At 33.0% G+C, this 12,185-nt stretch overlaps 1 protein-coding gene across 1 annotated transcript; it reads right to left on the bottom strand.

The window, feature by feature from the left end:
- Positions 1–4,865: 4,865 nt before the first annotated feature.
- Positions 4,866–11,979, bottom strand: LOC8271539 (serine/threonine-protein phosphatase PP2A-2 catalytic subunit). The gene is made up of 11 exons (XM_048378903.1): positions 11,632–11,979; positions 9,504–9,560; positions 9,133–9,216; positions 8,460–8,531; positions 7,755–7,826; positions 7,559–7,599; positions 6,210–6,276; positions 5,827–6,018; positions 5,651–5,740; positions 5,461–5,568; positions 4,866–5,370 (listed from the first exon to the last, which is right to left on the bottom strand). Exons 1-11 carry the CDS (start codon positions 11,722–11,724, stop codon positions 5,305–5,307), a joined length of 942 nt encoding a protein of 313 aa, XP_048234860.1. The 5' UTR covers positions 11,725–11,979; the 3' UTR covers positions 4,866–5,304.
- Between the last annotated feature and the right edge of the window lie 206 nt (positions 11,980–12,185).

A 12,185-nucleotide genomic window follows, 5' to 3' on the forward strand; every position in this document is an offset into this window, starting at 1 on the left:
CCAATAACATGATTTCCTTTACATACATTTCCTAGAAGGTTCAGGCTCGTATGGCCAATTCTTCTATGCCATGTCCAAATGTCATCTCTCATGGCCATAAAACACTTAACATCTTGGTTAGTCAAAGAATTTAGGTCAATCATATAGATATTGTTCACCCTCTCTCCACTAAAAATGACTTTGTTATTGAGTGAACATGTACAAAACATTTCTGGGTCCAAAAGTCACTAAATATCCTTTATCACAATGTTGACTAACACTAAGCAAGCTATGTTTTAAGCCATCAACTAAAAAGACATTTTCAATGAGTGGAGAAATCTTACCCTCACTAATGATTTTACCATTTTTGTTGTCCTTAAATTTAAACTTTCTACCATCCTTATGTTCCAATTATGCAAACAAATTTGTGTTGCCCATCATATCCTTGAAAATCTACTATCTAGGTACCACTTGTTAACATCGCTTTTCAAGCACACCTACAAGAAATAGTCAATCATTTAACTTTAGGTACCCAAATGAACTTGGATCCTTGGGGGTTAGTAATTGATGGTCCTTCACTTGAGTAGCCCAAGTGTGCCATTCTAATGAAGCATTTATGTTATAAATGACCAAAATCACCACAATAATGACTATATCAGTGAAATGTATAACCTTTTCTTTTAAAGAAGGCATGAGTATGTGAATGATTGAAAGATTTTGTTTTCTTCTTGATTCTTTGACCTTTTATTCTTGAATCACTAACCTTTTTTCCATGATCCATATTAGACCTTTTAGCTTTGTAGCTAGACCTCTTTGATGCAGTTTCTTTGAGCTACTTTTTTCTTGACTAGAGGCTTTATGTATGTGAGCATGAGAAGTTAAAGATTTTACAGATATGGTCCTGGGTGAGGTGTTTGTAGTATGACTAAGCCAAGACCAGTTTTTGTGAGATGAGACCTTTGAGCAACTAGAATTTCATCTAACTTCTTTTGCCTTCTGAAAACTTTGAAATTGTGGCTTTCATATTAAGGATTTCCCCTTTTAAATGTTCATTTTCTTTTGACACATTTTCAAAGTTTGTCTTTGATTCTTCTTCAAGTAAGGTAAGCTCATTTAGAGAGCTTGCTAACTCTTTATTTGAAGTCGTTAACTTATTATTAACCTTTTCTTTAAGACTAGAAATTCTCTAGTTAAAAACAACATTTTTGCAAGTATATTTTTCATATTTACTCATCAATTTTTCAAGTGCAAGTATTATTTCATCATTAGATTCAAATATAGAAGTTATCTCATCACTTAGAGGATCCTCTAGAACCATAAAGCAAAGGTTGGCAATCTCACCATCCGAACCTCCGTCATCGGAATCACTAGAACTATCTCAAATGGCTTTGAAGGCTTTCTTTTTGTCCTTCTTTGGAAATCTTTTAAGTTTAGGGCATTCAGATTTGATGTGGCCCGATTTGTTGCACTCATAGCAAACAATTGCTCCTTTTTTCCTTTATCTTTCTTCTAATTTCTCATCATGATGAGATTTCTAACCTTTTTGGTAAGCATGGCGATTTCTTCATCATCATCACTAGCATCACTCTCATTAGCCTTCTTACTAGCTTTAGGGGCAATACTCTTCTTTGCCTTCTCTTTCTCAACGTTGTGACTTAAGGAAATCTCATGAGTTTGAAGCTTATCCAAGAGTTCATCCGTAGGAAGCTTTGAAAGGTCATTTACTTCTTCAATAGAAGTCACTCTTGCTTTCTAATTCTTCTTAGGTATGATTCATAGGATCTTATTGTTCATATCCTCCAAAGTGTAATACTTGCCAAGTTTCTTCATTGAATTTAGAAGAACAATGAGCCTACTATACATTTCACTAATCTTCTCATTAGGTTTTATTGTGAACATTTCATAGTCATGGACAAGCATTTGTACCTTCTTGTTCTTGACTTGATTTTTACCTTCATGCTTCACTCTTAAGCACTCCCAAATTTCCTTAGCCGAAGTACAATGCTTTATTCTATTGTATTCTTCTTTACTCAAGGCACAATATAATATAGTAATGGCCTTCTTATTTCTCAAATTTGCCTATCTTTAAGTATCCGACTAATGAATTCTATCTAATATAACATCTACTTTCCCTTCTCTCTTAGTAGGAGCACTCTACCCTTCCTCAATGACATCCCGTAAATTTACTTCTTCACTATCTAAGAATATCTTTATAATCTTTTCTCTAGATGATTAAGTCTTTACAAGTCAAAAGACTAAGGCTCTAATACCAAATGAAATACCAAAATCACAAAAGAGAGGGGGTGAATTGTGGATTTGATGTAGGATTGAAAAATTAAAATCATGTACGGAGCAAGATTAGGACATCAAGTGCTTGAAGATACGAAGAGAAAGACACTCGATTTATAGAAGTTGGGCTCTTCTAGTCTACGTCCTCTCCTCGATCATAATTGAGAGTTTGAATTCGCTAATAATCAACTTTAGGTGTAGATAGAAACCTTCGTGTTTTGTAAACTTACACACAACTTATACTAAGTATTTCTCTTAGAAGACTAACACTCAAACCCACAAACTAAGATGCTCAATCTTAGTTGCAAGAGCGATTAATTCTCTATCCACTCACCCAAAATTACTTTTGAGCTTTGAATACAAGAATTAAATCATTCAACTATCCAAGAACCAAGCTTAAACTTGACACTTGTTTACAAGAGTAGAAAAGAAGGTTTTGGGGTTGTTGAGAGTAATTACACTTGAGGCTCATAAATAATACTCTTTGTTACCCTAGAACAGTAAAAATATATTTTTATATACTTTTAAGGAATCATAGGAAGTCTAAGTAGCCATCCCACCACTATAATAAATGCATCTTTACTGGCGTGATCTTTTCTTCACAGGTGTAAAAGCCTTAGCGTCAAACTAGTATTCAAGAATTTGGAAATTCGATCTAGCCATGAATTATTATTCATGGCTAGAAATCTTGGTCTTCCAGGGCATGAACAAGGAGTCATGGTCATGAAGCTTGATCTTTACAGTTGGAAAAAGAAGACGTAAAGTCTTCTATCCTTTATCTCCAAAAACACAAGAAGGGACTCTTCATGAGCTGGGCTTATGTCACGGGTGTGAAGGCTAAAGTTCACGGTTGAGATTGGAAGTCGTAATGTTTTTTGTCCTTTTTTTACTTTTTTATATTTACCTCCTTCACTGGTGGAAAATGTGAGGCACATGCGTTAATGACCATTTTTCACAGGTGGGAAGAAATGTTTACGGGCGTAACACTACTTTGTCTTATCTTTACTTGTAATTCGAAGAAAATGTATCTAAGACTTCAAAGGAAAAAAAGTTGAATACACATTTAATGATTATTTGTACCATCAAAATAATTTTGGAATCCTCAAGGTTTAATAAATATGTTTTTATAGCTAGTTGATTTTATTGATTTTTGATTAATTTTAATTTATGTGTGATTTAAAAAAAAATTAGTATTGATTGATGTTTAGTTAATTTTTAGAATATTTTGACTTGAATATATTTTTGTAAATATTTTTAATATATATATATATATATATATATTTATAGATATATTTTTAAAATAAAAATACAATTATTATTATAAAAGGAGATATTTATGCAAACAATCCTTTCCAAAATATAGGAGCCACCCTAAAAATGAACTTAATAACATGAACATTAATCCAATGTGCTTTTGGCCCGCTACAACCCATAAAATCTACCACCAACATTGTGTTTGACATAAATACATTTTAGAATTTTCTTTATAAATTCATGTTTAGCTTCAAATTAATAGAAATCGTATAAAATACATATCATTAAATTATTAAAAGAGATCATAACTTAAATATTTTATCAATTTAATATAATTCTAAATTTCTAGAATAGTTTCTAAATGAATTCTTCTTTTGAGAATAATTTCTAAATTCATAAAATTATTCTTTTATCGTGATAAAACAACCATATATATATTTACCTTTCTTTTTAACTCTAAATCAATATCCACATATTACTTAAGACACTCATTTAAGCTTTGCATGAGAACAAAATAAAAATGGACATTTTAAAAGGAAGGGAAGAAAAAAGAGAAATTTACATCTCGTTCAAGGAAGATTAAAAATTAATTAATAAGAGGAAAGATTGAGAAATGGTTTCATTTTATCTTGGATAAAAGGAAGGAGATTGTAATTGTAATTATAAGAAGATTAATTGTAATGGAAATGGTTCTTAATGTGCAAAAACTGAAGGATTCACCATAATCACCATCATTTTCACTAAATTCAACATTATTAAATGTTTTATTTAATTAACCACACAACTATTATCCTTTATATTATTTGCAACCAATATCATGATTGACAATTTTTCAAATTATGATTAAGCTGAGTTCTTTTGTTTCTCTTAAGCTGATCTGATACATGAATGGAAGTGAGAAAATACTATAATATGTTATAACTATATTGAAAGCCTTATTCACTCTCATAAAAGAACAAAAAATTTAAATGTTAAATATAATTTGATAACAATTACTATACTAATTATGAAGCAAACGTAACTAATACAATAATTAATATACACTTCCTATGATAATGGTGCAGCACTGTTTTAACATCATAACAATGTCAAAAAGTTAGGAAAGACTCCTAGAAAAATTTAATTCTCTTCCAAGAAGTGTAATCAAGGAAATGAGGGTGAACTGTTACCATTCCTTCTCCCCTTGATAAAAATAACCTGTCAAACCAGACAATCAGAAATTTCTCTTCCATTCTCCTTCCAATCCATGCACAATGTTAGAGATTTACAAATTATTTGTAAATGAAAGGAGTTCTCAAGAAGATTGGACCAAAAACAATGTTTGGATCAAAAGTAGGCACAAGTTAATTAGAAACGTAGGCTCATATTGGAGGATACTTGATTAGAACTACAGGAATGATAAAAATTAAAAATAGAAGGCACCCATTTTAAAGTCGAGTCATTGGTCCTCTACATATCCCCCCTAGACCCCCAAACAACCATCCCCTTCTACAGATAAAAAAAAGAGGGAAAAGAAAAAGACAAAAAAGAAAAAATCAAGGAAGTGGAATGAAAGATGCCACACTAAATGATACACATATGCAGCAAATTGCATCGCCAGCTTCGCTCTGCTTCCTCTTCAGGAGACTCAAGTATCACCAATAAAACCATCAATTTAGGGAAGCCTCCTCACCATTATACATGCTTTTCGCCACCCCAACCAACACCATAGCGAAGTTGTAACCTTAAATTTGCAAAAGCCCTAGAAGACCCGGGTACTCACCAACTTGGATCTGACTTGCATCATAGGAAGTAATCAGGTGTTCTCCGGGTGACATCTGGCTCTCCCCTCCTTGGAGCGGGCTCAAACTACAGGTACAGAAGGCAGTTTTTAAGCTTAGTTGAAATTCATAAATAGCGTGTCCACCTACAGACTGCTCAATTATCAGAATGACCAACCTGAATGAATGTGTGTCCCTTGCAATCATCAACCTCCAATATAGATGCCATGTTTCCACACCGATAACAATAATTAGGCGCACTAAAAATGGTAACTACCTTTTGTTCCTGTCACAAGAAATAATGGAGGATCAACCATGCAGGTTAAAACTGAAGCAAAAACGCCAATAGAAATTAAAATGAAAGTTACATGTCCCCAGTTATATCCTTCCATAACCAGCTGGTGAGCTCTAGCAATCAGCTTCAAGTTGTTTGTATGGTTAAATTGCTCAGATATGTCCTAAAAGAACCAATAACAATCAGACAGCCTGAAGTAACAGTCATGCGGTAGAAATTGAGGTCAGCAATGAGAAGATAGTTCATTACTTGGCCAAAGGTATATCCAGCACCTCTCGGTGAGATGCCCCAACCACAGCGATCATCAGGATCAGACCACAATAGATCACACATGGGACCCTCATGGGGAACTTCTTGAACGCGATCAAAGTTACGAATGTTATCAAGAGTTTCAATAGAGGGGGACAATCCACCATGCAGACAAAAAATTTCTGATTCAACCTTTAAGACAAAAAAAAATTGAAAAAAAAAAGGCATAAGTACATTGTTGAATACCGGATACCCAAGGAATAAGACAAGATCTGTAATAAAAAAATAGACACAAATATAGTACTCTTTTCTCTTTTCAATTACACATAGGTACAACAATTTGCTAATCAGTTTCTTCTGCCTTCAGTAAAACACACACTCACCAATGCTGTCAGAGGAAAGTAATCAAACAAGTCAGTAAATATCTTCCAGACATTGGCATTGCCATACCTGAAAGGAAGTAGAGTAGCATACTTGGTGAAAAAAAAAAAATGCTTCAAATTATGTGAACAATTTAGAAATGTGAATAAAAGCAGTTTACAGATTTAATACCAAAACTGAGAAAAAAGTAACCTTGAAATGCACCAAACTATTTTGTCCTTGGTGAAAACCCAAGTCACTTATGTTTCTATCAAATTATAAAATGCAATTGATTATGCAGCTAAAAGATGCATAGAACTTACTGGAGACTTAGGAAACAATATTATAAATGGCAATTTTCCAATTGCCTTGTCAACAGACAAACAGAAAGAACATAACCAAGGGATCAAAGAAATAATTATCCATGAAAATGAGTACCTGAAACATGTCATGGTGAACCTAAGGGGGGACAGATAAATTTACTGATAAGGCTTGCTAAATTTTTTAATTAATTGGTTAATTTGGTCATTTACTAATTTAATTTAATAATAAATAATATTAGTAATTCAGTAAGTACAAGTTTAATTCTAAAAGTTCAACTCTATTAGAACTTCCATCATTAAGTATAATCAAGTCTAATTCCAATAGATCCCAAAAACATAAATAAAATGTAAGTTTGTTATGTATTATACATATATATTGATATCCATTTTACAGTGCATGCTTAGAACAATCACATATTATTTAAAATCATTACTATGTCTCTACTTAAATTAGGCCAATTTAATTAAATTATCAAATATATAATTAAATGGATTACAATTAAAAATGAGCACAATCAACTAAAATTTGAATAGATATTTTATATTTAAATATTATACCAATTTATAACACTAAAAGTATTTATTTTTATTTTAAATTTAATAGTTGTTTTATTTTTTAATATAAAGACAATAGCGAGTTCAAAGTGCATAGCAAGTGATTGAGAACAACTTACTGATAAAGAGATGAAGTAACAGCAAAAAGAAAAAAAGGATTTATGCAGAACACATACAAATAACTCAACCCCAATAACTTGTCAACCTTCATTTGAGAACTGAATTGTCACGTCTCTTTTCCTATTTCCCTTGTTTATTATACATTTTCCTTTTAGTAGGCAGTCTATCACTTTCTGAATCACTTTTATCCCATCCCCATGGTCACACTACATGAGCAAAAACAAAACCAGCAATCGTACGAGGAATACTTCTTATACATATACAAATAACCTCACACATGAAAATCATGGAAATCAAAAATCAAAAATATATCACGAAAAACTAGAAATAAAGTCGACAAGTAATCATTACATCAAGTATTCAAAGATACTCACTTGCGTAGGCACTCATCATAAAACCCATAAACTTGTGTAATCTGAAACAGGAAACAGAAATCCACAATCAGAGCACAAGCTTTGGCTATAAGGACACAAAGGTCCAACCCAGACAATTAGTAGAATAAATTATAGATATATTTTGTCCCAACGAACCAAACTAGGGAAGATTATACAAGTAAAATCTGAAACATACCTGACGGCTTTCGTGATTTCCACGTAGAATAGTAATGCGTTGAGGATATCGTACCTTCAGGGCTACTAAAAGCTGAATAAACAAATACCAGTTAGTTTCAAGTGAAAGTGTTAAGCATGAAAAAATTCAGGATCAGACTTCAATTAATTAAAAAAGTCTGGAATAATTTCTGGCTTGAACTGTGTGGCTATTATCCCAGTGCTTCATACCCTTAGCCCCACATTGGGACTTTAAAGAATACAATTTGTTTGATCACCACAAATTAAGGATAATAAAAAATGTAAAACCACCTCCAGAATTGAAAACAGCAACGTCATCAACTCAGACTCCAAGCATTGCAAATAATAGAACACCCAAAAAAAAGAAAGAACATTATCTTTTCACATAAAAAGAAAATTCCGACAAATACCCAACCAACAAAGAAAGGCCCTCATATGGATAATACTCAATATTATGCAACCCTCCAACCCCAATATTGTGGCACAAGCAACAGGTCAAGTTATTTGTACATTCTTTGGAAGGTCCATGCTTTTATGACCTCCATTACCTACAGTGACTGCTTGATCAGGAACATAAAGGTACACAGAAAGATGCACAAACTACAAGCACATAATATAACGAAGCGAAGGGGCAAAAGCTGAGAAGTGGCGCTGAGGACAAAAATCACAGTAAAGGATACAGCTAAAAGATAGGAACTAAACTTACAGTTACAGTTTCAACTGAATAATAGCCACGGTCAACGTAATCTCCCATGAACAAGTAGTTTGTATCTGGACACTACCATAAACAACACAAAAAAAAAAAAAGAGTAACAAGTAATTAATAATTTTAAATGTGGATATTCTAACTTGTCTGATGACCATGATAAAAACATCAAAAAAGCTAATTTAAGATCAAGATTTAAGAGGAAAGGAAGACATCAATACTTAAAATAATGAAACCAATTAGTAAACCAAAATTATAGACTTTTTTTTTCTGAAAAAAGTGTGAAGGGACAAAGAAAATCGAGTTATTGACAACACAGACAGCAATATGCTGCACAGTGACAAATAACAGTCAAAAAAATCCCTCTTCTTAAAAGTCAAAACTCAAACGTTTCTCTATTAAGTCCTTATAAGACTCCTTAGATGAAAACATATATGAGGACCACAGTAGTCTAACGTAAAGAAAACATGACAGATTCCAGAGGAACCACAAAGAGATATATCAATTTCCTTTCAACTGTGAACTTATGAAAAAAAAACATTATTATGACCCTTAAACAATAGAAAGAACTGGAAATATTAAAAGAAAATAAAAAATTAACTAAAAATAACATCAGTTTTGACCTTCACTTCCTCAGCAACCATTAAAAGTCCTATCTCAGTAAGTACAATACCTTCCCTCCGATCCGGAAAAGTTCAGCGAGATCGTGGAATTGACCATGAATATCACCACAAATTGTAACAGGACTTTTAACAGGCTGCAAAAAAGCCAAAAATTTAGCAAAGATTCATAGATCATGACAAGCTGATAGGTGATTTTAAGGAACGGGAATAGCCAACATGGCCTATATCAGTTTGACCGGGCATCACTACTAACAGTCCAACAAAGTGTAAACTTCCACAATAGAAGGTGTAAGCACAAGCACAGAACTTCACACACAATTACAAGCATACACAGGCACACAAAATTGTTCAGAAAATTTCAATACTCGTACCCCTGAAGAGTAAAGAATAACAATGACATTGAGAAAATGAAAGTTGATACCTGAACATTGCTTTCTTCCATCAAAATCTCCTTAGCCTTATCGCACAACCCCCTTACCTAAATCATAAAAGCATTATCAATGAAAAAGATAATAAAGAAGGAAATTCAAACAATACGATTAACAATACTCAGCTCAAAATTGACATAAAATCTCCATTAAAAAAGCAATAAATCAAGAAATATAAGACACAGAATAAGGAAAAACGTAGAACGCAGCTGTTGTAGATATCAACATGCAATCTCCTACAGAAAACTATAAAATTATCTCACATATAAGCACGGCGAACAGCTAATAGCAATAGTTAATTAAGATGACTCAGCGACCACCGTTTTGCTCCTTGCTCAATATTGGGATATCATTCCCCAACATTAGGGTACACATTGGTCCACTCAGTCGGATTGGAGGACATCTGCATCATTGATCATCATTGATCTGACAGTTTGCATTTCATTCAAACTGATACCAGGTAGCAGTAACATGAATGTTGTTTGATCCATTGGTCAGGGAAAATCTTAAACTGAACTGGCTTTTCATTGAGATCAGCTAGCGGATTGACATTTTCATGTTAGTTTAATTCCAGGTTCAGTTTGAGAAATATGAATTTGAAGCGGCTTTGGAAGATAATTTAAGTCTGAAGATAACCATTTATAACCAGATATTTAACTCATTTGGTTTCATCCTAAGCAATTGGCCCAATAAGCAACAATGACAAGGGGAACAAAAAATCATCAGTTATATAACACAAGATAATCATTCAACAACATCGCACTTGCACAAACAGCAGATCTATTTTTCACAAACTTGACTAAAGCTCACCCAGAATGGACAAAAAGAATAAGGAAGAGTAACAAACAAATCCTATTACAAAACTCAGTTGCTCTGTATAAGCCAGTCGAGCAATTATTAATGATTGGGTTTGAACATAGATATAGTACAGCATTTTTAATTCTAGTCATGAACACATAATGAAGATGCATATGGTTTTTGTGGCTCCATTAAGCTGAATCAAGCCTCGACTGAACTCACTTACAGCAAAATTTGAATTGACAATTAACCATATTGAAAGATTCCAAAAGGAGATTCAGATCAGTAAAAAGACTAATAACCCAAACAACTAAGAAAACAAACTGAATCATGAGCAAGAGACAAGAAATACTCATTTTGGGCACTTCTTCTGGAGATTTGCAGAATTTCAAAAAGAAAAGCTACAAAATTAAGATATACGACTTATATGAAGATGTTGGTTTTCAGTTCATGCAAAATAGAAAACTTAATCAGACACCAAAATTCATTTCTCTCCAAACTGCAGGGAGAGGATTGACCAAAAAAATCCACTAATTTTAGAGAAGATTCACTTAGATCCATCGAGTTCATTAAGTCCATTTCATACTTGTACGCATCAGTTCCAGTTTCTCCCCCATCCTCATCCAACGGACGAATTTGTGAGTGTTTGTAAAGCATCATTTCTGACTATCTTCCTATCAAAAGGCCACCACAACATAGTGACCATCTCAACCACAAAAGTGACAGTTAATATTCCCAATTAACTTAGAAGAGCTACAAAAGAGATAATTGACCCAAAGAAGACATCAAATGAAATCCTACCAGAGAACTCCCAGATAGATTTCATAAATCAGAAACCTCAAGTACAATAATCCTAACGAATCCACATAAATTATCAACATTAGTTCAAAACTTTAGTACACAACATTAAATTGCAGAATAAAAACGCTTGTCGGACCAGATGTGTACTCTGGTCCTCAACTCGGACCCATAAGTTCGACATTTTAGTACCCAATTTAAAACCAAAACCAAATTATCCAAATAACTCATATAGAATCTTGAGGTGAACAAAATGAGTGTTCCATTTCAAGCTACAGCAATATATATAAATAACTAGGCAAATTTAAAGCCATTCAAAACGAACAGATCTGGAAAAACGTGGCCGCACAGATCTCTAAAAATAAATAAATCACTTCACATGTAACACAAAAATTAACAATTTTCCAGATCTAACTCTAACTGACGAGTAACATTTCTGCAATACAAGCAAAAAACAAAAACATGGCAAACTTAACACAAATATTCTTAAAAGTAACCAAAAGAAAGAGGTTAAAAAAGAAAAACCTCTTGCTCAGATAAGGGTTTGCACTGCATGAGCTGATTAATCTGCTCATCAAGGTTTCCATGCGTGTTCGTAGGGACCGATTCCAAGCTCATTTTTTTCTTCTTTATGAATTTAGTAATCAGAGATCCAGATCCTTTCGATTTTTAATAATCCAACCCTAATATTATAATTTCTCTGAAACCCTAGATTTCCACACTCCTTTTTTGAATGTTTAGAGAAAGAAAAAAAATAATTAGAGAGAGAAAGTGCAAGAAAGAGAAAAAGAAACAGAGGTGGTGATGAAATAGAGAGAGAGAGAGAGAGAGAGAGAGAGAGAGAGAGAGAGATACCGCTTCTCTCCGTCTCGTTTCGTTCGATGCTTACTCACCGCTCCTTTTATTTTTATTGTTAATAAATAAAATATAATCCATAATTTTAATGGAAACAAAAAACCACATTCATTTTGCTTTGCCTTATTAATTTTACCCGGAAGAAATTCAGCTCTCACTTTCTTTCCCCCTTTTAGGCCAATTTAGTCCTTATTAAATTATTATATTCTAAAAAGAGTATAATT

This window comes from Ricinus communis, chromosome 9, assembly GCF_019578655.1.
Source record: "Ricinus communis isolate WT05 ecotype wild-type chromosome 9, ASM1957865v1, whole genome shotgun sequence".
NCBI lineage: Eukaryota > Viridiplantae > Streptophyta > Magnoliopsida > Malpighiales > Euphorbiaceae > Ricinus > Ricinus communis.